This window comes from Bombina bombina, chromosome 11 (assembly GCF_027579735.1).
Source record: "Bombina bombina isolate aBomBom1 chromosome 11, aBomBom1.pri, whole genome shotgun sequence".
In the NCBI taxonomy this organism is placed as follows: Eukaryota; Metazoa; Chordata; class Amphibia; order Anura; family Bombinatoridae; genus Bombina; species Bombina bombina.
The window spans coordinates 43867979-43893916 of NC_069509.1; the positions used below are offsets into that span (position 1 = coordinate 43867979).

General features: G+C 36.9%; 1 gene segment (V, D, J or C); it reads left to right on the forward strand.

Annotated features, from left to right (window-relative positions):
• The window catches only part of LOC128642500 (Ig heavy chain C region-like), a 211315-nt gene that overhangs the window by 14086 nt on the left and 171291 nt on the right, over positions 1 to 25938 (forward strand). The window contains 3 exon segments of the C gene segment in view: positions 3223 to 3549; positions 7487 to 7786; positions 24129 to 24428. Of these exon segments, the coding sequence occupies positions 3223 to 3549; positions 7487 to 7786; positions 24129 to 24428 (927 nt within the window).

Here is a 25938-nt window from a genome sequence, read left to right on the forward strand (position 1 = left end):
TGTGATAGCAAAACCGGACTAAACACCAGCGTCGCCGACTTTTGCGGGTGACACCGCATATGTAATCTCGCCCGTAGTGTGTTAATCCCTTCACTACCGGGACTTTCAGAGAAAACCTTTCCTAAAATACAGGAGAATTTTCTATCTCTCCATTTAAACAGAAACAGGGCTATGTTTTTTTTATTTACCTGTCAAAAATATATATATATATATCTGAAGACGGGTGTATGCCCAAAACATTTACATGTCTTTGATGCAGTAAATCCATTATACTAAGAGTTTTTTCACAAGCTTTGGGTTTCTCACTGAAATTATTTACATACGGCTAGATTTAGAGTTCTGCGTTAGTCGTCAAAACCAGCGTTAGAGGCTCCTAACGCTGGTTTTGGGCTACCGCTGGTATTTAGAGTCTTGTAGGTAAGGGTCTAACACTCACTTTGCAGCCGCGACTTTTCCATACCGCAGATCCCCCTACGCCATTTGCATATCCTATCTTTTCAATGGGATCTTTCTAACGCCGATATTTAGAGTCTTGGCTGAAGTGAGCGTTAGAAATCTAACGACAAAACTCCAGCCGCAGAAAAAAGTCAGGAGTTAAGAGCTTTCTGGGCTAACGCTGGTTCATAAAGCTCTTAACTACTGTGCTCTAAAGTACACTAATACCAATAAACTACCTATGTACCCCTAAACCGAGGCCCCCCCCACATCGCCGCCACTCTAATAATTTTTTTTAACCCCTAATCTGCCGACCGCACACCGCCGCAACCTACGTTATCCCTATGTACCCCTAATCTGCTGCCCCTAACACCGCCGACCCCTATATTATATTTATTACCCCCTAATCTGCCGCCACCAACGTAGCTGCTACCTTACCTACAATTATTAACCCCTAATCTGCCGACCGGACCTCACCGCTACTATAATAAAGTTATTAACCCCTAATCCGCCTCACTCCCGCCTCAATAACCCTATAATAAATAGTATTAACCCCTAATCTGCCCTCCCTAACATCGCCGACACCTAACTTCAAGTATTAACCCCTAATCTGCTGACCGGACCTCACCGCTACTATAATAAATGTATTAACCCCTAAAGCTAAGTCTAACCCTAACACTAACACCCCCCTAAATTAAATATAATTTAAATCTAAAAATAAATTAACTCTTATTAAATAAATTAATCCTATTTAAAGCTAAATACTTACCTGTAAAATAAACCCTAATATAGCTACAATATAAATTATAATTATATTGTAGCTATTTTAGGATTTATATTTATTTTACAGGCAACTTTGTATTTATTTTAACCAGGTACAATAGCTATTAAATAGTTAAGAACTATTTAATAGCTACCTAGTTAAAATAATTACAAAATTACCTGTAAAATAAATCCTAACTTAAGTTACAATTAAACCTAACACTACACTATCAATAAATTAATTAAATAAAATACCTACAATTAAATCTAACACTACACTATCAATAAATTAATTACATGAAATACCTACAAATAAATACAATTAAATAAACTAACTAAAGTACAAAAAATAAAAAAAGCTAAGTTACAAAAAATAATGGTTAAAATAATTACAAAGTTGCCTGTAAAATAAATATTATTCCTAAAATAGCTACAATATAATTATAACTTATATTGTAGCTATATTAGGGTTTATATTACAGGTAAGTATTTAGCTTTAAATAGGAATAATTTATTTAATAAGAGTTAATTTATTTTGTTAGATTTAAATTATATTTAATTTAGGGGGGTGTTAGTGTTAGGGTTAGAATTAGCTTTAGGGGTTAATACATTTATTAGAGTAGCGGTGAGGTCCGGTCGGCAGATCAGCGGTTAATACTTGAAGTTAGGTGTCAGCGATGTTAGGGAGGGCAGATTAGGGGTTAATACCGCTGGTATTTGAGAGTTGCAATGGCGGTAAATATGCTATACGCTCCCTTTTTGGAGCCTAACGCAGCCCTTCTGTGAACTCTAAATACCAGCTGTATTTAAAAGGTGCGGGGGAAAAAAAGCCAGCATTAGCTACGCAGGTCGTTACCGACAAAACTCTAAATCTAGCCGATAATGTTTGTGCAATCATGGCACAAATGGTTGTAAAAGCATCTCTGGGATCTTCTTTGTTTAGAAATAGCAGACATATATGGCTTTGCCATTGCTTTTCGGTAATTAGAAGGCCACTAATTGCAGCTGCGCAGGACACTTGTATTATTCCCGGCAGTGAAAAGGTCAAAAAGGAGGCCTGTAAGGTTAATTTTAGCTTTAGGGGTAGATTTATCAAACCCCGGGCAGACATGATTTGCTATATCGAATCATGTCTGCCCTGCATCGCTAAATGCTGACAGCATACGCTGTCAGTATTTAACATTGCACAAGCATTTAGCAAGAAATTTTGGTGCAATGCCACCCCCTGCACATTCGCGGCCAATCAACCGCTAGCTAGGGGGTGTCAATCATCCCGATCGTATCTGATCGCGATGATTGCAGTCTGCCACCTAAAAGGTGGTGGATGAGTTAAGGAGCAACGATCTTAAGACCGCTGCTTCTTAACTCCTGTTTCCAGCGAGCCAGAAGGTTTGCGTGGAATAAGCAGCATCCGCTGCTTGGTAAATATACCCCCTAGTGTAGAGATTTCCCTCCCACCTGACACTTCCCACCCCCTAATTCATCCCTGATCTCTCTCAAACAGCTCTCTTCCCTCCCCCACTGGTCACTGCAGTGTAAGATCACCCTAACCCTCCAACCTCCCTGATTCCTTCTCAAACAGCTCTCTTCCCTCCCCCACTGGTCACTGCAGTGTAAGATCACCCTAACCCTCTAACCTCCCTGATTCCTTCTCAAACAGCTCTCTAAACCTCCCCTGCCCTAAATATTGCCGCCATCTTAGATACTGGCAGCTGTCTGGCAGTACCGGTAAACCCCTTTATTTCTTTATTTTATATTTTACTTTTTTTTCTGTAGTTTAGTGGTCCAAGCACCTCCCCCATCCCGCGATTGACATTTAGTACCCCACCCCGCACCCCCAAACCCCTTTCTGCAGTGTAGCAGCCTTATCACTCCCTGTCTTTTTTTAAAAATCAGTAGCATAGGGCCCTCACACTCCCTCCCCTTCCTATCCCAGTGTCCCCATCTGTAATGATCAGGCATCTGCCCTCATATGGAGCCGGAGCACATTACATTCTGTTTATTCATTATGTCTATTTTCTCTAGGTGCAGTGCTGGAACTGACTGTCCTTCCTCAAAATGCTAAACTGGGAGCCAATATCATCATCCCTTGTATATTCCATGTGGATACACCCCCTGTAAACCCTGAATACCTATCAATACATTGGTACTTTCAAGGAAAGGAGATTTTGAGATATGGTACCATTATAAAAACATCACATCCTAGGGCGTCCTTAAACACAACTAAGGCACCAGATGGGAATGCTTCTCTATTGATATTTAATGTAACAATATTTGATAGTGGAATTTACAAGTGTTTAGTGATCTACACTCCAGAAAAAAAGGAGAAGGATGTCACGCTTGATGTACATGGTAAGAATATAAAACAAATGCTATTATTTAGAGTGCAAATTTGGAAACAGTGTGATAAAGACCTCAGATTGTCTAGTTACCAATACTTCTTACATGATCGTAAAAGAAAAGTAGATGAATAAACTGTAAAACAATATACATAACAATCTACAAAACCTTTATCATTTTAAAAATAAACATTTAAACTATTAAAGTTAATCATGTAAAAAACTAACGCCTAAATTACAAGTTTTGTCGGTAAAGACGTGCGGTGCTAACGAGCCTTTTTTTCTCACCGCTCACTTAAAACAACGCTGGTATTACGAGTTTTCTGAATGGCTGCGTTAGCCTCAGAAAAGTGAGCGGAGAGCAAAATTTAGCTCCACATCTCACTGTAATACCAGTATTGCTTAAGTCAGCGGTAAGCTGGTGTAAGGTGCTCGTGCACGATTTCCCCTTAGGAAACAATGGGGCTGAGCCGGCTGAAAAAAACCTGACACCTGCAAAAAAGCAGTGTTCAGCTTCTAACGCAGACCCATTGTTTCCTATGGGAAAATAAAAAATATGTCTACACCTAACACCCTAACATGAACCCCGAGTCTAAACACCCCTAATCTTACACTTATTAACCCCTAATCTGCCGCCCCCGACATCGTCGCCACCTGCATTATACTATTAACCCCTAATCTACCGCTCCGGACACCGCCGCCACCTACATTATACCTTTGAACCCCTAATCTGCTGCCCCTAACATCGCCGACACCTACATTATATTTATTAACCCCTAATCTGCCGCCCCCAACGTAGCTGCCACCTACCTACAATTATTAACCCCTAATCTGCCGCCCCCAATGTCGCCGCCACTATACTAAATTTATTAACCCCTAAACCTAAGTCTAACCCTAACCATAACCCCCCTAACTTAAATCTAATTTAAATAAATCTAAATAAAAATAAAATAATTAAATAAATTAATCCTATTTAAAACTAATTACTTACCTATAAAATAAACCCTAATATAGCTACAATATAACTAATAGTTACATTATAGCTATTTTAGGATTTATTTTTATTTTACAGGCAACTTTGTATTTATTTTAACTAGGTAGAATAGTTATTAAATAGTTATTAACTATTTAATAACTACCTAGCTAAAATAAATACAAAATTACCTGTAAAATAAATCCTAACCTAAGTTACAATTACGCCTAACACTACTCTATAAATAAATTAATTAACTAAATTAAATTAAACTAATTACAATTAAATTAAATAAACTAAATTACAAAAAAAAACCCCACTAAATTACAGAAAATAAAAAAGAAATTACAATTTTTTAAACTAATTACACCTAATCTAATCCCCCTAATAAAATAAAAAAGCCCCCCAAAATAATAAAATTCCCTCCCCTATACTAAATTACAAATAGCCCTTAAAAGGGCCTTTTGCGGGGCATTGCCCCAAAGTAATCAGCTCTTTTACCTGTAAAAAAAAATACAATACCCCCCAACATTACAACCCACCAACCACATACCCCTACTCTAAAACCCACCCAATCCCCCCTTAAAAAAACCTAACACTAACCCCCTGAAGATCACCCTACCTTGAGCCGTCTTCACCCAGCCGGGCACAAGTGGTCCTCCATACAGCAGAAGTCTTCATCCGATCGGGGCAGAAAAGGTCCTCCAGACGGCAGAAGTCTTCATCCAGGCGACATATTCTATCTTCATCCTTCCGGCGTGGAGCGGGTCCATCTTCAATCCAGCCGATGCGGAGCATCCTCTTCCAACAAAGTCCTAACGAAGAATGAAGGTTCAGCCAATAGGATTGACCTCGCATTCTATTAGCTGATCGGAACAGCCAATAGAATGCAAGGTCAATCCTATTGGCTGATTGGATCAGCCAATCGGATTGAACTGCAATCTGATTGGCTGATAGCATCAGCCAATAAGATTTTTCCTACCTTAATTCCGATTGGCTGATAGGATTCTATCAGCCAATCGGAATTCAAGGGAAACCATCTTGGATGACGTCATTTAAAGGAATCTTCATTCTTCGTTAGAACTTCGTTGAAAGAGGATGCTCCGCATCGGCTGGATTGAAGATCGACCCGCTCCGCGCCAGAAGGATGAAGATAGAAGATGCCGCCTGGATGAAGAATTCTGCCGTCTGGAGGATCTCTTCTGCCCCAATCGGATGAAGACTTCTGCCGTATGGAGGACCACTTGTGCCCGGCTGGGTGAAGACAGCTCAAGGTAGGGTGATCTTCAGGTGGTTAGTGTTAGGTTTTTTTAAGGGGGGGATTGGGTGGGCTTTAGAGTAGGGGGTATGTGGATGGTGGGTTGTAATGTTGGGGGGTATTGTATTTTTTTTTTACAGGTAAAAGAACTGATTACTTTGGGGCAATGCGCCGCAAAAGGCCCTTTTAAGGGCTATTTGTAATTTAGTATAGGGTAGGGAATTTTATTATTTTTTTTTTTAATTTTATTTTATTAGGGGGATTAGATTAGGTGTAATTAGTTTTAAAAATTGTAATTTCTTTTTTATTTTCTGTAATTTAGTTTTTTTTCCGTAATTTAGTTTATTTAATTTAATTGTAATTAGTTTAATTTAATTTAGTTAATTAATATATTTATAGAGTAGTGTTAGATGTAATTGTAACTTAGGTTAGGATTTATTTTACAGGTAATTTTGTATTTATTTTAGCTAGATAGTTATTAAATAGTTAATAACTATTTAATAACTATTCTACCTAGTTAAAATAAATACAAAGTTGCCTGTAAAATAAAAATAAATCCTAAAATAGCTTTAATGTAGCTATATTAGGGTTTATTTTATAGGTAAGTATTTAGTTTTAAATAGGATTAATTTATTTAATTGTAGTAATTTTATTTAGATTTATTTAAATAATATTTAAGTTAGGGGGGTGTTAGGGTTAGGGTTAGACTTAGGTTTAGGGGTTAATACATTTAATATAGTAGCGGCGATGTTGGGGGCGGAATATTAGGGGTTAATAAATGTAGCTAGGTGGCAGCGACGTTGGGGACGGCAGATTAGGGGTTAATAAAATGTATTATAGTGTTTGCGAGGCGGGAGTGCGGCGGTTTAGGGGTTAATACATTTATTAAAGTGGCGGTGATGTCCGGTCAGCAGATTAGGGGTTAAAAAAATTAATTTAAGTGTTTGCGATGTGGGGGGGCCTTGGTTTAGGGGTTCATAGGTAGTTTATGGGTGTTAGTGTACTTTTTAGCACTTTAGTTAAGAGTTTTATGTTCCGGCGTTAGCCCATAAAACCCTTAACTACTGACTTTTAAATGCGTTAGAAGTCTTGACAGGAGAGGGTCTAACGCTCACTTCTTCCAAGACTTGTAATACTGGCGTTAGGCAAATCCCATTAAAAAGATAGGATACACAATTGACGTAAGGGGATTTGCGGTAGCCTCAAGTCGCGGAAGAAAAGTGAGCGGTACACCTGTACCTGTCAAACTCGTAATACCAGCGGGCGTTAAAAAGCAGCGTTGGGACCTCTCAAAGCTGATTTTTGAGGCTAACGCAGAACTCGTAATCTAGCCGAATGATATTATAAATTGAAAGTAAACGCATTTCTTGAGCGTAATCCAGATTTACGCTAGAATCATTACTGTGACTTCAGATCTCTGGTTAACTGTTTTGCATAACAAAAAAGTATCACAAAACCCATTGAAATACAGTTACACTCATAATAACACCATCTAATAATAGCTTACTTCTAGCACAATTAGCGCCCCACTTGTAATCTGGCCCATCATTTTTATTGTCAACCAACTATATTTTTTAACAATGAATTACTTTTTTTGTCTTTATATTATAATAGTTTTTATTTGCTTAATAAAGCCCTACCAATCAGTACTGAGTATAGGAAGGGGCTGCTATTTATGGGTTAAAAAATAATTAATTTCTGTGTTATTATTTGTTACAGCTGCTCCATTAATCACAATCACAAATAACATTGTTACTAAGAATGTGGAGAGTTTTATCAACAGCACAATCACCGGCTTCTATCCCATCAGCATTGAGATTAAATGGCTCAGACACAAAGAGGTCCTGGAAGATGTTACTCATTACCCACCTCAAAGACATTCTGATGGAACCTACTCAATGAAAAGTTCTGTCTCAGTAACACCCACAGAGGAGAATGAAAATCAGACCTACTCAGTCTGGGTCCAACACTCATCTCTTCATGAACCTCTGCAGAAAGATTTCCAGCTTGTCTATGGAGGTAACAATTATCTTTATTTGAGTTTATAAAGCAAAAATATATGTTACTAAGTATTATAATCATTACATGGAAGTTAAAAAGTGCAACAGCAGGCTACAAGGGAACAATGTGCTAAATTACAAGTGGAGCGCTATTTTTCTCTCTCTCTCCCGTGTTATCTCTGCTAGAAGTAAGCTTTTTGGGGTAGCGCTCATATTAAAAGTAAAAAGTTTTTCACTTATGTGCTAACCTGACACGTGCAAAAAGCTGAAGTTATATATAGCAAATATAGAGATTCTGTTAACTTATTCCCTCATAGGAGTCAATGGAGCAAGAAAAGTGGTAAAAACTAACACCCCACTCACGTGCAGATCTGATCGCATTTTCTCAAGTGCGCAAACCCAACATGAAAATATAATTTTTTCACATTCCAATGTTCTTTACATCAAAGAATATGTTCTATTTATATATATATACAAACTTGAAAAAAATTGATGCGCCTGCACAGCTTCTAAAAAGTCCAAAACTTTAATCTGTCAAATTAAAATAGTAACAGCACACATCAGAGGCAGAAGCCTAACATGTTTCGGCCTGGGGCCTTACTCATAGATATACACGTGAAAGTAATACTGCTAAAATTTAAAAGCAAAAAATGATGTTCATTGGCTGAAACCTAATCACTTAGGTTAATTGTGCCTTCATAACAGCAATGTTAATTACATTAACTAAAGAACCATCTCTTTCTATAAACATTGAATTAAGCTCTATCTATATTAATATAAAAATATAAAAATACGATAATCAATCCTTATCACATATAATGATACAGAGTCACGGAAAAACATATGAGCAAAACAGAACAAAGCAAAACAGAACGATATGTTGAAAATAATATTAGCAGCCATAATTAATAATAAATAACAATAAACAATACATTATTAATATGTATTACTACAAAATACATGCATTATGATAACTAATACATATTTGTTCTATGCCTCTAGAATATGAATAACTGGGATGCAAAGTAAATGCAAAGGGGTTCAAACATAAATGCTTCTAAGCATGGACAGACACCTTAAACAAATGAGATAATTCAGAGTAAGAGACCACAAAGGAACAAAAAATCAAAAGAGCAAGTATAGTTCAAATGCAGAGATAATATTCTCATCCGTTGGTCACAACAATTCCCTGATGAATCTCATATTGTAACATGGTATATGCATAAGAGTGTAGAACCCTGTATTATAGATAAGAAAATATGAATACATGTGGGAAATCTCACTAAGTGAAATAAATAGCCATATTAAACACAACAATATCATTCTGTGATCATATCAGATCAAAATTTGATTAATCATTTCCAAAAATTGATAACATCATAGAGAGAGTTGTAGCCCTTGGGTATACGTGACTCTAGTGTAAATATCCAGTAAGCTTCCCTCTTGAAGAGGATTTTGTTAATATCACCTCCTCGTTTAGGTGCTACAACTCGCTCTATGACCATACACCTGAAGGTTATGTTAGAACTATTATGTTCATTTATAAAGTGTTTGGCCATTTCAGAACAAGGATCAGACCTTTTTATGTCTGACAAATGCTGCCTTATCCTTTCTCTGACTTCTCTTGATGTACAGCCTACGAAGTGTCTTTTTGTACAAGTACACCATATTAAGTATATCACATTTTTGGTCCTACAATTGACACATGATGTCACTCTGTAGTTTTTCCCTGTAGAGAACGATTGAAAGGAGTCACCTCTCTGGATAAAAGTGCATGGTATACATGCACTGTATCCACATTTATACATACCCCTAGAGTCGAACCATGAACTGGTTGCTCTAAGAGTAGGTAACACACTTGGTGAAATTTGAATTGTTACCCCTCTTCTGTAGGACAATCTATAACCTTGCTGTATGGTTTCTACCAGACCATCATCCGCCAATTGCATAGGTAAGTTTTTGCGAATGATGTCACAGGTTCCCCAATTAACTGTCTGCGATTGGTGGTTTTGGACTTAGGTTTGTCCAACAGCAAGGTGTGTCTATGTAAAGAATTAAATTTCAGTGTTGGACTTTGTATGACATTATCCTTATATCCCCTCTGCTTTAACCTCTTTGCAAGGTCATCGCTATGGGTAGCAAAGTCAATGTCATCAGAACAGTTTCTTCTCGCTCTGATGAACTGCCCTTTAGCAATCAAACTTTTCTGGGGTGATTACTCTTGCCATGTAGTAAGGTATAGGTTTTCTATAGATGGTGGACTCTACGCTATGACTCTCAATGTTAGACTTTAGTTGTAAATCTAAAAGTTTACAGATTTTTTGTTGGTTTCAGAGGTGAACCTTAATCCCCACTCATTCTCATTACGGAAATGTACACAATGATCTATAGTGGGTGCCTCTCCCATCCACCCCAAAATAAGATCATCAATATAGCGATGATAACTTTTGATATACTGTGCACACGGGTTACTATCACCATAAATTTGAGATAACTCCCACCAACCCATTGTAAGGTTAGCATATGACAGGGCAAATTGTGCCCCCATGACAGTCCCTTGGAGTTGTAGATAAAAACTGTCTTCAAATTTAAAGTAATTGTGTGTTAGTAAAAATTGTAACACTTCAAGTATCCACTGTAGTTTGTACTAGTTTCCAAAAAATGTTTTATTGTTTGCATACCCATGGTGTGGGGGATAGAAGAGTACAAGGACACCATGTCAATCGTCAACCAGTGATAGTGTTGCTCCCAAAAAAAGCTATTAAAAATCTGTAAGACATGCTTGGTGTCACGTAAATAACTATGTAATGTAAGGACCAAAGGCTGCAAAATACTATCTAACCATTCAGATAATGGCTCGCATAATGAGCCTATTCCAGACACAATGGGTCTGCCCTTCACATCATATACACTTTTATGGACTTTGGGTAAGACGTGAAAAATGGGAGTAACTGGATTATCAACATATAGAAAACCAAAAGTCTGTTGGTCAATGTGACCTTCACTTAGTCCATCATCAAGAAGATATCTCAAATATCTCTTGAATTTATGAAACTGGTTAAACATGCTAGTAGGAAAAAAACCTAAACCATAATTCAGTACTTTCTTTTCTGACCTACTCAACTGATAATCAGTTAAGTTGATTATATTACTCTTAGGGTCATAGCTGATCTTCGAGTCAGGCTCCAAAGTGTGGCCTACAATATTAGTTTCACCTATTGTGGTTGGTACTTGTTCTGACCTCTGCCTTTCCTGAGTGTGTAGCGTTGTTGTTGTGATCTCATATTTGGTCCTCCTCTTTTTATTCTCCCTCTCCCTCTTTCTTGAGGGATCACTGGGGGAATAGGAAAAACCTCTTCTAAAAGTAAAGATTAATCTTGATTATTTATTGTATTGCTCTGTCCAGTGGCTACCTGCTGATATTTATTAGTCAATTGACTGGTTGTTTTACTTTTGCCACTTCCAAAAGTAACCACCTTTTGAGTGTTTTCTTTTAGGGGTTTTATAATAGATTTGGGTATAGCCCCTTGAGTTCTAGCCTGTTCAATGTCAGTATTGTCATGTTCAGAATGTGAATTTTCACCTGAGTCATTACCACTCCAGGTGTCATCACTTTGTCTATGGTCTCTTTGAAAATTGTGTCTTCGTCTACGATCACGTGATCTGTTTCTATTCTGTCGTTGCCATACATACACCTTTTCCCTGTTATAGTCAGTCTGATCTTGAATAAATGTGTCATGTTTGGACTGTATAAGCTCTTTTTTGAGTTGTGATATGCTTTTCTTTAATATAGTCTCAAACTCCCTGTAATTGTTCTAAAGGACATTGAGGTCTTATTCCATTTGTAATCTGATAATCTGATCTCTGACTGGCAAAAGTTGGCTGTCTTTATATTCTATTATAAGTGACATAAGTTTGAAGGAACAATCTGAAAGTGAATTGTTCCATCTGTTAACAAAATTATTGTCATCAGTTGTAAATGTCGGAAACTTCTAAATTCGTAAGCCTCTTGGCACTATCTTAAATCTAACATATCTCTCAAGGGTCCATTTGTCCCATTTTAGTTTAATTTCCCTTTTCTGAATAGTTTTCACGTCTTACCCAAAGTCCATAAAAGTGTATATGATGTGAAGGGCAGACCCATTGTGTCTGGAATAGGCTCATTATGCGAGCCATTATCTGAATAGTTAGATAGTATTTTGCAGCCTTTGGTCCTTACGTTACATAGTTATTTACATGACACCAAGAATATCTTACAGATTTTTAATAGCTTTGTTTGGGAGGAACACTATCACTGGTTGATGATTGATGTGGTATCCTTGTACTCTTCTATCCCCCACACCATGGGTATGCAGGCAATAAAATATTTTTTGGAAACTAGTACAAACTACAGTGGATACTTCACCCAATAAATACTTGAAGTGTTACAATTTTTACTAACACACAATTACTTTAAATTTGAAGACAGTTTTTATCTACAACTCCAAGGGACTGCCAGGGCAGCACAATTTGCCCCGTCATATGCTAACCTTATAATGGGTTGATGGGAGTTATGGTGATAGTAACCCGTGTGCACAGTATATCAAAAGTTATCATCGCTATATTGATGACCTTATTTTGGTGTGGATGGGAGAGGCACCCACTATTGATCATTGTGTACATTTCCTTAACGAGAACGAGTGGGGATTAAGGTTCACCTATGAGACCAACAAAAAATCTGTAACCTTTTTAGATTTACAACTAAAGTCTAACATTGAGAGTCATAGTGTAGAGTCCACCATCTATAGAAAACCCATAGCAGGGAATACCTTACTACATGGCAAGAGTTATCACACCAGAAAAGTTCCCTATTCGATTGCTAAAAGGCAGTTCATCAGAGCGAGAAGAAACTGTTCTGATGACATTGACTTTGCTACCCATAGCGATGACCTTGCAGAGAGGTTAAGGCAGAGGGGATATAAGGATAATGTCATACAAAGAGCAAAGCTGGAAGTTAATTCTTTACATAGACACACCTTGCTGTTGGACAAACCTAAGACCAAAACCACCAATCGCAGACAGTTAAGTGGGGAACCTGTGACATTTTTCACTCAATATTCATCTGATTATGATGAAGTTTGCAAAATCATTTGCAAAAACTTACCTATGCTATTGGCGGATGATGGTCTGGTAGAAACCATACAGCAAGATTGTAGATTCACCTACAGAAGAATGGTTACAATTGGTAATTAAATTTCACCAAGTGTTTTACCTACTCTTAGAGCAACCAGTTCATGGATGGACTCTAGGGGTACTTATACATGTGGATACAGTGCATGTATACCATGCACTTTTATCCAGAGAGGTGACTCCTTTCAATCATTCTCTACAGGGAAGAACTACAGAGTGGCATCATGTGTCAATTGTAGGACCAAAAATGTGATATACTTAATATGGTGTACTTGTACAAATAAACACTACGTAGGCTGTACATCAAGAGAAGTCAGAGAAAGGATAAGGCAGTATTTGTCAGACATAAAAAGGTCTGATCCTTGTTCTGAAATGGCCAAACACTTTATCAATGAACATAATAGTTCTAACTTAACCTTCAGTTGGATGGTCATAGAACGAGTTGTAACACCTAAACGAGGAGGTGATATTAACAAAATCCTCTTCAAGAGGGAAGCTTACTGGATATTTACACTAGAGTCACGTATCCGCAAGGGCTACAACTCTCTCTAGGATGTTTTAATTTTTTGGGAATGATAACTCAAATTTTGATCTGATATGATCACAGAATGATATTTATGTCTTTAATATGGCTATTTATTTCACTTAGTGAGATTTCCCACATGTATACATATGTTCTTATATATAATACAGGGTTCTACACTCTTATGCGTATATCATGTTAGAATATGAGATTCATCAGGGAATTGTTGTGACCAACGGATGAGAATATTTTCTGTGCATCTGAACTACACTTGTTCTTTTGTTTTTTGTTCCTTTGTGGTCTCTTTCCCTGAATTATCTCGTTTGTTTAAGGTGTCTGTGCATGCATAGAAGCATTTAGGTTTGACCCCTTTGCATTTGCATTTACTTTGCATCCCAATTATTCATATTCTAGAGGCATAGAAAAAATATGTATTAGTTATCATAATGCATGTATTTTGGGGTAATAAATATTAATAATTTATTATTTATTGTTATTTATTATTATTTATTTCTGCTAATATTATTTTCAACATATCGTTCTGTTTTGCTTTGTTCTGTTTTGCTCATATGTTTTTCCGTGACTCTGTATCATTATATGTGATAAGGATTGATTATCGTATTTTTATATTTTTATATTAATATAGATAGAGCTTAATTCAATGTTTATAGAAAGAGATGGTTCTTTAGTTAATGTAATTAACATTGCTGTTATGAATGCACAATTAACCTAAGTGATTAGGTTTCAGCCAATGAACATCATTTTTTGCTTTTAAATTTTAGCGGTATTACTTTCACGTGTATATCTATGAGTAAGGCCCCAGGCCAAAACATGTTAGGCTTCTGCCTCTGATGTTTGCTGTTACTATTTTAATTTGACTGATTAAAGTTTTGGACTTTTTAAAAGCTTTGCAGGCGCATCAATTTTTTTCAAGTTCATGAATCTCTTTCCCCCACTAGCCTGGCACATTTCTTTGTTTGGATCGTTTTCAACTAGTTCACTTGTGTCAGGTGGTGCATTGATGCTGGAGGATTGATGTCCTGAGGCTGCTGTAGATTCAGACAAGCACCTGTTCAGACGAGCACCTTGAGTGCTGTATTTACTCGAATGCAGGGAACTGGGACGGATTATGAGTGGAGAACCGGTGGCTTCCCTCCCTGATAGCGTGGCGTTGGCGGCACTGAATTCAAGGTGAAAGCAATTAGAGGTCCCCTATATTAGTCCGTGAGTGTTCCTGTGTCCAGTTTTTTGTTCTGTTTCTCAATGTATTTCAGCCTTCCTGTTTTAGAGTTACCGAGCTACCGCACCCCACTGCACCACCACTTACTGTCTGACCCCTTTTTCTACATTTAAAGTACTACGTCCAGATCATTAACTTTCTTTTATATATATATATATATATATATATATATATATACATGCAAAGAGAGAAGCGCTCTACCAGGAACATTATTTTGGAGGGTCTTTTGAAGATGCCAAGGGCACGTTTGTACTGTGTCCAGTCTTTCTCTTCAAGAGGGATTGTTGATGTGGCTTTCATTGATGAGCATCATTTGCAAACCTGCTATCAACAAACTATTGATATCACTGCTTCTCCAAAGTTGGCTGGCATAAGATTTGTTGCCTGTGTGCAGAGGGAGAGAAGAATCCTGATGACAGTGCATATGTACAATCCGTGGGTCACTGATGTGGAAATTCATTTGTTTCTTTGTCGCTACTTTAATGATGTTCAAGGAGGTAACAAGCTGAAGAATCAGTTTGGAACTTTCAATGGAAAACGTAGGTTCTGGGTGCGGTTTGTGCCAGATAAATTAGGTATTGTGGAAAGAAACACCCTCCACAGACTTTTGCCATTGATGGAAATAGAGGTTTTCTATACTATGATTACATGCCTCTTTTTTGCCATAGTTGCAACCTGTTTGGTCATATTTCTGAGAATTGTCCCGGTGCCAGATGTTGAAATTGCAGTGAGGAGGATTACTGTAGTAAATGCCGGACCTGTAACCTGTGTGGTTCTTCATGCCATCTGTGCATGTGTCCTTTGATGATGTCACAGGGGCTTGATGGAGTGAAGACTTCCTATGCTGATATTGCAAAAAAAAGTATTCTGTTGCGGTTGAGCCATCTATGAAGGAGGAAGAGGTCTCTGATGAAGCATTGAAGTCTATATTACCTCTTCTGTGTATGAAGTCTGCAGTTAGGGCCCCTGTCAGAGAGGTGTCTGATGCTCCTATGGTGGTTTCAGAGGCTAATAAGGTGGAGGACGCCCAATCTAATGTGTTATCTGCTTCTAATGTTCTGGAAGCCCTGTTGCTCACCTCTACGGAGGATACCATTGCTATTCCTGGGACAGAGGATTTTTCCTTCACTGAGTTATCTGATGATCTTGCTCCTGATTTTTTTCTTGGTGAAGGGGAGAATATTGATTGGTCTGCTGTTTTGTCCTCTTGTTCTAAGGAGGATATGGACACTGCAGGAAAGAAATCTACCTCCAAGCAGAAGAAAAGGTGCAGATTCTGATGGATGGGAGAGTCCTGATTTGGATCTTCCAGTAGTTAAGAGTGTAGATCCTGATACCGCAAGTGATGCTGACTCTTTAATTTCTGAGTTTACTTCTGTCTCTACTAAAGATGTTCCCTCTGACTCAAGCCAGTATTGATGACTTTTCTGATGCCTCTTCTGATGGTAATCTAGATAAAGGAGATAGGAAACAACTTGCTGAAGTTACTGGTTATGAGGCTGGTAAGGGGGAGCCTAGGAGGTCAGAACGTCGAAGAGGTAAATTGAAAGGATCTCCTGCAAGTGCTAAGAAAAAGAAAGGAAAGAAGAAGTCCTGATGTTTATTCTTTTTTGTTTTTCTTTAATTTATTTTTGTGTTGTTTCTGACCATTTCTTCTCTTAATGTTAGGTGTATGAAAACTATAACGAGGAGAGCTGCAATTTTTATGTTTTTATCTGTATGTTCTGCTAACATTTTTTGTTTGCAGGAATGTGGTCTCTCTGAACATCCTAAATGTGCTGACTGTGAATATGGTCCTAAAGTATGGTCTTGTTGTTCTGATAGGAATGGGGGTGGGAGTTTTGTTTAAGGGGTTTTGTTTTTCTATTGTTAATGTAGTTCATATTGTCTCGGGTCAGGTTCTTTTGGTTTGTTTTAGTTTTTGTGGGACTGTTTTTCATTTGTTAATTGTATATGCTTCCCCAAATAGGGTAGAATGTTTGTATAATAATTTATTTTCTGCCAGGTCGGGATCCTACTCTTTTGGTTGGGGACTTTAAATGTCTTATTAAAACTGGGGACAGAGAGGGTGGGAGTAATTACAGGGTGGATAGCAGAGGGATTTTTTTAGTTGATCTACTTAAATCTTTTGGTTTGAAGGATGCCTTTGGGTCTATTTCATTTTCTGGGGATGGTTTTACTTTCTTTAGTAATAGTGGTGAGATGTGTTTTTTCTAAATTTATAGGTGTTGTTGATTTTTCTTTAAAGTGGATGCCTTTTACAGATCATGCCTTTTTGATGTGTAAGGTGAATTGTGATTTGAAGATTAAATATGGTAAGGGTTTTTGGAAAATGAATGTGAGTTTGTTAGAAGATGAGAAGATTAAGCATCATTTTGTTTGGATTACGAAAGGAAGCGTGAAAGAAAGTGTGATTTTAGTAATGTGCTTATGTGGTTGGAATGGTTGAAGGTGTAAATAAAGAGTTTTTTTTTATTAAGAAAGGCTGTGAGAAAGATAGAATGGAAAGTGAGTTGTATGATAAAATGGTGTCTGAGGTTGTTGTATTTGTATCAATTGAGAAATTGTGGTATTGATGTGCATGATACATTGCTGAAGCAAGAAAGATAATTAATTAAAAAATGTATGCATTGTAGTAAATACTTTTTTAAGAAAGCTTTTGAAGGTAAGACTAGTTTTGTTAGTATGTGTGTGAAATTAATGGTACGGGTGGTGTTTTGCATGAAGTTCATGAGTTTTATAGTGAGCTGTATAAAGAAAAGACAAGAGATGTTTTATTGGGAAAGGAGTTGTTGGAAGATATTAAGGTTAAGTCTGTAAAATATGATAATGATTTGTTAGAAAGGGATGTAAGTTTGGATAAGATTGCAGAGGTTGCAAGGAGTTTTAAGAATTGAAAGGTTCCGGGTTGTGATGGTTTGCCTGTTGAATTTTATACTTGTTTTTGGAATTTGATTGGGGTGGATATGTTAGATGTTTTTAAGTTTGTTTTGAGGATTAATGCTTTTCCTGTTTCAATAAAGAAAGGTTTGATTGTTTTGTTATTTAAAAAGGGTGACAAGAGAGATTTGAGGAATTGGAGGTTGATTACGTTGTTGAATGTTGACTATAAGGTTATTGCAAAGGTGTTGGCAAATAGAATATGTGGAGTGATTGGTAAGTTTGTGGGTGAAGAGCAAGTGTGTGCTGCTCCTGGGCGTCAGATTTCTGAAAGTTTGTTGTTACTACGTGATGTACTGTGGTATGTGAGGGAGAGGATGAGGTCTGTTGCTGTTGCTATTGTGGATTTTTAAAAAGTGTATGATAGGGTAGTGCATGATTTTATATTTCATGTTTTAGAACATTTAGGTTTTTCTGGTAAGATTATTGGATGGTTTAAATGTTTGTATTGTGATATTGTGAGTCAGGTTCAGGTTAATGTTTTCTTTGACTGAGGAATTGTGTGTTAAATCTAGAGTACGTTAAGGTTGTCCTTTGTCTCCTGTGGTATTTGTATGTGTGATTGAGCGTAAAGGATTGTGAGTACAGCGCCAAAAAAAGGGCCAAGAGATAGATATACACACTACAAAGAAGTATACTAAATCAGATTTAATAAAAACAATGGGTATACAAATTCATACCTAAAAGCTGATAACAATTAATTATGGTTATCTGAGCTGGTGGATGATAGCAAATATTCCCTGTTATACGAATAAAATACAAGTCTACAATAAAAATAAATAAAAGACTAACAATGACAGCTAGCAGTGAAAATCAATAAAGATCAGTAAAAGGTCAATAAAGCAGCGGCACAGTGAAAACAGCTAACAGTCATGGATCCATGATGAATAATGATGATGTTAAAAATAAATAAATTGTGTGGGAATGAGTGTGATGTGCAATGTGAATTACCAAACAATGCAAAAAAATTTAAAACAATGATTAAAACAATGCGTATTAAAGAATTGTGATATACAAAACTCAAGTGTACTGGTGGCACTGCAGTGCAAAAAAAACAAAAAACAAAAAAGAGTGAAAAATATATATAAAAAATGAAAAATGATATAGGAGAATGCAATGAAATGTCACAATTAGTGGAATAGTGAATGATGAGATGAAGACAAAAACAATGCAAAAATCAAATTGCAAAATGATGTCCAACAAATGTTAGTGAAGAACAGAAAATTCCTTTGTAATCCAAATAAGTGAAAAATTCAAAAAAGGCACATGAAAAAAAAAAACCTTGGATCCTGATGATGGAAGTTCCCAGGTGGTTCCTAACGGCGATCAGCTGCTCATTCAATGTCCTAGTGTCTTCCTTTAACCAAAGTTTAAAACATAGCGTAACACATCCTAAAAACAATAAAACCTATGAAAAAGTGCTTACCAATGGGTCTAAGCGTTTCGGTCCTCAGTGGACCTTTATCAAGTCTTGAGGAGGGATAAATTAGTTAGAGGTGTGAGTGTTCCTGGCAGTAATGGAAGGTGTTTGAAAGTGATTGGGTATATGGATGATGTGAGTGTGGTAAGTTAGACTCAGGTTGGTTTGAGGAAGGTGAAAACTTTGGTTGAATGTTTTTGTATGGCTAGTGGTTTCAGAGTTAATTGAAATAAGTGTCAAGTTAAAGTTTTTGATAATGATAGGGAGATCTATTTTTGTGGATGGCCTGTCACTGATGGTGCAATTGAGGTTGATTTGAAAGGCTTGGAATGTAGGGAGAATGTTTTTGATAAAGTGAGTAAAAAACTTCAATTTTGGTCTTTAAGGACTTTATCTTTGAAGGAAAAATGTTAGTTATTAAATTGGTTTTGATCCCTATTATGTTATATTTAGCTTTAGTTTCTCCTCCTCCTGAGAGGATTTTTAGGAGAATTTTGAGAGTTTTGTTTTCTTTTTTCTAGAGTTCTGATATGGAGCGTTTGAAAAAAGATGTTGTTAAGAGTAAAAATGTTGGTGGTAAGGGTTTTCACAATGTGAAGAGATTCTTGGCTGTGAAATATGTTAGTAGGTGTGTGGTTCTGAGTGGTAAGGATAGCATGGCTGGTTGTATGGTAAAGTATGCTTGTGGAAATGTTTATAGACAATATGATTTGTTTGAGATTGATAGACAGAAACCAGTATGTTTTGCTGTTCCGTGGTATTATGTAAGGGGGGAATGTTGGATTAAAAAATATGATATGAAGAATGTTAGTAGGGAGATCTGGTGTGGAAATAGAATGGTGTTGAAAATGTTGGAGAAGAAAGAAGGTCTTGAGTTGATTGGGGGTTTGAATGAGAAGGAATGTGTGTTGGTGTGGAAAATGTGTGTAATAAGCATTTGATTAATAGGCTGAAATATATAAGTTTTATTTATTTATGTACTTATTCTCCAGTTTGTGTTTGTCTGTATTTGAATTATGGTCAGACTGATATACTTGAGGCAAGTTTTCCTTTGTGAAAAGCTTAACTGGGCTAAAAGAGGCTGCTCTTGGGTGGTAACTAGTCATAGAACAAGCTACTGAGCTGTCTGTGCCTGGTAAAGCACTTATCTCTTTGTAGATAGTTACATTTTTCTGCCATATATATGTTAGTGATATTCACCCTGGACTGCATAACTATTCAGACCACGACAGGTTAAAGAAGGTTAGTTTATTAAAGACACACTGCAGTAAGGAGAGAAAAAAACATACAAGGTTTTCTGTGGAGGGGTCAGTCCCCAACCCAGGTAGTTATACGCAGGAGGCAGGGCATTCCTGATCTCCATATCTAAGCAAATACTAGGGATGCACCGAAATTTCGGCCGCAGAAAGTTTCGGACGAAAATAGCATTTTTGGCTATTTCGTTTTTCATTTTTTTTGCCTGTTATTTTCGGTAAAATTATTGTGTAGCATGTTTCAAATTTGATGCTAGCCTAGAGCTGCTGTTTAAGTTTATTACTTGACTTACTGTTCTGCATATAATGAGTTTTCTAGGACTATACTTTATTTGGATAATTGGTAAAAAAAAAACCTGTTAAATATGATTCTGTTACATAGAACTAAATGAAGAATAATACAGTATATTGATATTTATAATTGTTTTAAGTAGGGATGCACCAAAATTTTGGTCACAGAAACATTTTTGCCGAAAATTGCATTATTTTTTGCCTGTTTTTTTTTTTTTTTTTCTTGGTAAAATTATTGTGTAGCATATTATTGTTTTAAGATATTTTTGTCCAATTTTAGTGTGTTACTTTCAATAAAAGTGTGGGCTTTTTTTATTGGCTCTAATTATGCAAAAAAAAAAAACTAAAAAAAATAATTTGAAAAAATACATTTTCGGTATCAGTTTCGGTTTTCGGCCAAGTGCATCCCGGATTTTCGGATTCGGTTTCGGTCCAGAATTTCCATTTCGGTGCATCACTAGCAAATACAGTTCATGATTGGCTAGCTAACAAAATGCAAGGGTTTTTACCAAATTTGGTTACAACATAAGTAAATTAAAGTTCTTCAAAAATTAAGTCACTAAGTTCTATTCATAAGAGTAGTAGGTGTTGCTGTGTCTGACCATATATCAAAAAGGGCAAAGGTCAACCCTAGAGACAGATCAGTTAATGTCTTCTTTCTGAGACAATCCTAGTGTCATTCTATTTGCTAACTTTCTTAATTTATGGTATACATACATTCATATATTCACACACATATTCTCACAGATATATTTGGCTTATCAGGATACTAACGGCTAGATTTAGAGTTTTGTCGGTATTGACCCGCGTAGCTAATGCCGGCTTTTTTCTGGCCGCACCATAAAAATAACTCTGGTATTGAGAGTTCACAGAATGGCTGCGTTAGGCTCCAAAAAAGGAGCGTAGAGCATTTTTAACGCATCTGCAACTCTCGATACCAGAGTTGCTTACGGACGCGGCCAGCCTCAAAAACGTGCTCGTGCACGATTCCCCCATAGGAAACAATGGGGCTGTTTGAGCTGAAAAAAAACCTAACACCTGCAAAAAAGCCGCGTTCAGCTCCTAACGCAGCCCCATTGTTTCCTATGGGGAAACACTTCCTACGTCTGCACCTAACACTCTAACATGTACCCCGAGTCTAAACACCCCTATCCTTACACTTATTAACCCCTAATCTGCCGCCCCCACTATCGCTGACCCCTGCATATTATTATTAACCCCTAATCTGCTGCTCCGTAAACCGCCGCTACTTACATTATCCTTATGTACCCCTAATCTGCTGCCCCTAACACCGCCGACCCCTATATTATATGTATTAACCCCTAATCTGCCCCCCACAACGTCGCTTCCACCTGCCTACACTTATTAACCCCTAATCTGCCGAGCGGACCGCACCGCTACTATAATAAATGTATTAACCCCAAATCCGCCTCACTAACCCTATAATAAATAGTATTAACCCCTAATCTGCCCTCCCTAACATCGCTGACACCTAACTTCAATTATTAACCCCTAATCTGCCGACCGGAGCTCACCGCTATTCTAATAAATGTATTAACCCCTAAAGCTAAGTCTAACCCTAACACTAACACCCCCCTAAGTTAAATATAATTTAAATCTAACGAAATAAATGAACTCTTATTAAATAAATTATTCCTATTTAAAGCTAAATACTTACCTGTAAAATAAATATATAATTACATTGTAGCTATTTTAGGATTAATATTTATTTTACAGGCAACTTTGTAATTATTTTAACCAGGTACAATAGCTATTAAATAGTTAAGAACTATTTAATAGTTACCTAGTTAAAATAATTACAAAATTACCTGTAAAATAAATCCTAACCTAAGTTACAATTAAACCTAACACTATACTATCATTAAATTAATTAAATAAAATACCTACAATTACCTACAATTAAACCTAACACTACACTATCAATAAATTAATTAAATACAATTCCTACAAATAACTACAATGAAATAAACTAACTAAAGTACAAAAAATAAAAAAGAACTAAGTTACAAAAAATAAAAAAATATTTACAAACATAAGAAAAATATTACAACAATTTTAAACTAATTACACCTACTCTAAGCCCCCTAACAAAATAACAAAGACCCCCAAAATAAAAAAAGGCCCTACCCTATTCTAAATTACTAAATTAAAAGCTCTTTTACCTTACCAGCCCTGAACAGGGCCCTTTGCGGGGCATGCCCCAAGAATTTCACCTCTTTTGCCTGTAAAAAAAAACATACAATACCCCCCCCCCAACATTACAACCCACCACCCACATACCACATTTTTGCAAAGCGCCGCTATAATGTAGGTGGCGGCGCTTTGCGGTCGGCAGATTAGGGGTTAATTATTGTAGGTATCTGGCGGCGACGTTGTGGGGGGCAGGTTAGGGGTTAATAAATATAATATAGGGGTCGGCGGTGTTAGGGGCAGCAGATTAGGGGTACATAAGTATAACGTAGGTGGTGGTCGGCAGATTAGGGGTTAAAAAAATTTAATCGAGTGGCGGCGATGTGGGGGGACCTCAGTTTAGGGGTACATAGGTAGTTTATGGGTGTTAGTGTACTTTAGGGCACAGTAGTTAAGAGCTTTATGAACCGGTGTTAGCCCAAAAAGCTCTTAACTCCTGTTTTTTTTCTGCGGCTGGAGTTTTGTCGTTAGAATTCTAACGCTCACTTCAGCCACGACTCTAAATATCGGAGTTAGAAAGATCCCATTGAAAAGATAGGATACGTAATTTACGTAAGGGGATCTGCGGTATGGAAAAGTCGCGGCTGAAAAGTGAGCGTTAGACCCTTTTTCAGTGACTCCAAATACCTGAGGGCGGTAAAAACCAGCGTTAGTAGCCTCTAACGCTGGTTTTCACGGCTAACGCCAAACTCTAAATCTAGGCCTAAGGAACTTAGGTGTTTAATGATACAGGTTTGAATGCAAGAATTTGGACAAGGATTGAAAAAGATTACTAGATTTACAAAGAACAGACATACACTCAGAACAAATTATAGTTTATAGCTCCCATTCAGACAAAGTGCCCCCCCATGACTGTGTCTAGTTAACCCCTTCGGACCTGACTAAGCACTGCAAGGAAAAAGAGACATACATTGTTTTTTTACTATATATATATATATATATATATATATATATAAATTATTTTTACTATAATGGCCCTTTAATGTAATATGGTAGTGCAACAATAACATACGTTTTGTTCGAGCATTTTATTTTTAACTCACGACCCTGCAAGTGTATGTATTTAACCTCTATTGTTATTTTTAAATATTAGCTACCGTAATTTGATTAGGAAATTGTTTTAAAATGAAATTAATATTTTTTACTTATATATTTTTTTTTCAACTTTTTTTTAACAGGTAATTACTTTTTTATTATATATCTTTATATTATGATAGTTTGTATTTGCTTAATCAGTACTGAGTATATTAAGGGCCTGCAGAGTGAATTTATGGGTTAAAAAATAATTAATTTCTGCATTATTATTTCTTACAGCTCCTCCATTAATCACAATCACAAATAACATTGTTACTAAGAATGTGGAGAGTTTTATCAACTGCACAATCACTGGCTTCTATCCCATCAGCATTGACATTAAATGGCTCAGAGACAAAGAGGTCCTGGAAGATGTTACTCATTACCCACCTCAAAGAAATTCTGATGGAACCTACTCAGTGAATAGTTCTGTCTCAGTAACACCCACAGAGGAGAATGAAAATCAGACCTACTCAGTCAGGATCCAACACTCATCTCTTCATGAACCTCTCCAGAAAGATTTCAAGCTTGTTTATAGAGGTAACAATTATCTTTATTTGAGTTTATAAAGCAAAAGTATAATAAGTTACTAAGTATTATTATTATTGTCAGTGGAGGGTTGTCAATAGGAACATAAGGACAGTGCACAACAATTTTGTGAGGAAAGGAAAATAAAATAAAAGGAATAGTAATAGGTACAGAAGAATAATAGGGGGCGCCCTTGAGAGCACACTAAGGCCTAGATTTAGAGTTCGGCGGTAGCCGTCAAAACCAGCGTTAGAGGCTCCTAACGCTGGTTTTGGCCGCCCGCTGGTATTTGGAGTCAGTGATTAAAGGGTCTAACGCTCACTTTACAGCCGCGACTTTTCCATACCGCAGATCCCCCTACGCCATTTGCGTAGCCTATCTTTTCAATGGGATCTTTCTAACGCTGGTATTTAGAGTCGTTTCTGCAGTGAGCGTTAGAGCTCTAACGACAAGATTCCAGCCGCCAGAAAAAAGCAGGAGTTAAGAGCTTTCTGGCTAACGCCGGTTTATAAAGCTCTTAACTACTGTGCCCTAAAGTACACTAACACCCATAAACTACCTATGTACCCCTAAACCGAGGTCCCCCCACATCGCCGCCACTCGATTAAAATTTTTAACCCCTAATCTGCCGACCGCCACCTACGTTATACTTATGTACCCCTAATCTGCTGCCCCTAACCCCGCCGACCCCTATATTATATTTATTAACCCCTAACTTGCCCCCCACAACGTCGCCGCAAGCTACTTAAAATAATTAACCCCTAATCTTCCGACCGCAAATCGCCGCCACCTACGTTATCCCTATGTACCCCTAATCTTCTGCCCCTAACATCGCCGACCCCTATGTTATATTTATTAACCCCTAATCTGCCCCCCACAACGTCGCCGACACCTACCTACACTTATTAACCCCTAATCTGCCGAGCGGACCTGAGCGCTACTATAATAAAGTTATTAACCCCTAATCCGCCTCACTAACCCTATCATAAATAGTATTAACCCCTAATCTGCCCTCCCTAACATCGCCGACACCTACCTTCAATTATTAACCCCTAATCTGCCGACCGGAGCTCACCGCTATTCTAATAAATGTATTAACCCCTAAAGCTAAGTCTAACCCTAACACTAACACCCCCCTAAGTTAAATATAATTTTTATCTAACGAAATAAATTAACTCTTATTAAATAAATGATTCCTATTTAAAGCTAAATACTTACCTGTAAAATAAATCCTAATATAGCTACAATATAAATTACATTTATATTATAGCTATTTTAGGATTAATATTTATTTTACAGGTAACTTTGTATTTATTTTAACCAGGTACAATAGCTATTAAATAGTTAAGAACTATTTAATAGTTACCTAGTTAAAATAATTACAAATTTACCTGTAAAATAAATCCTAACCTAAGATATAATTAAACCTAACACTACCCTATCAATAAAATAATTAAATAAACTACCTACAATTACCTACAATTAACCTAACACTACACTATCAATAAATTAATTAAACACA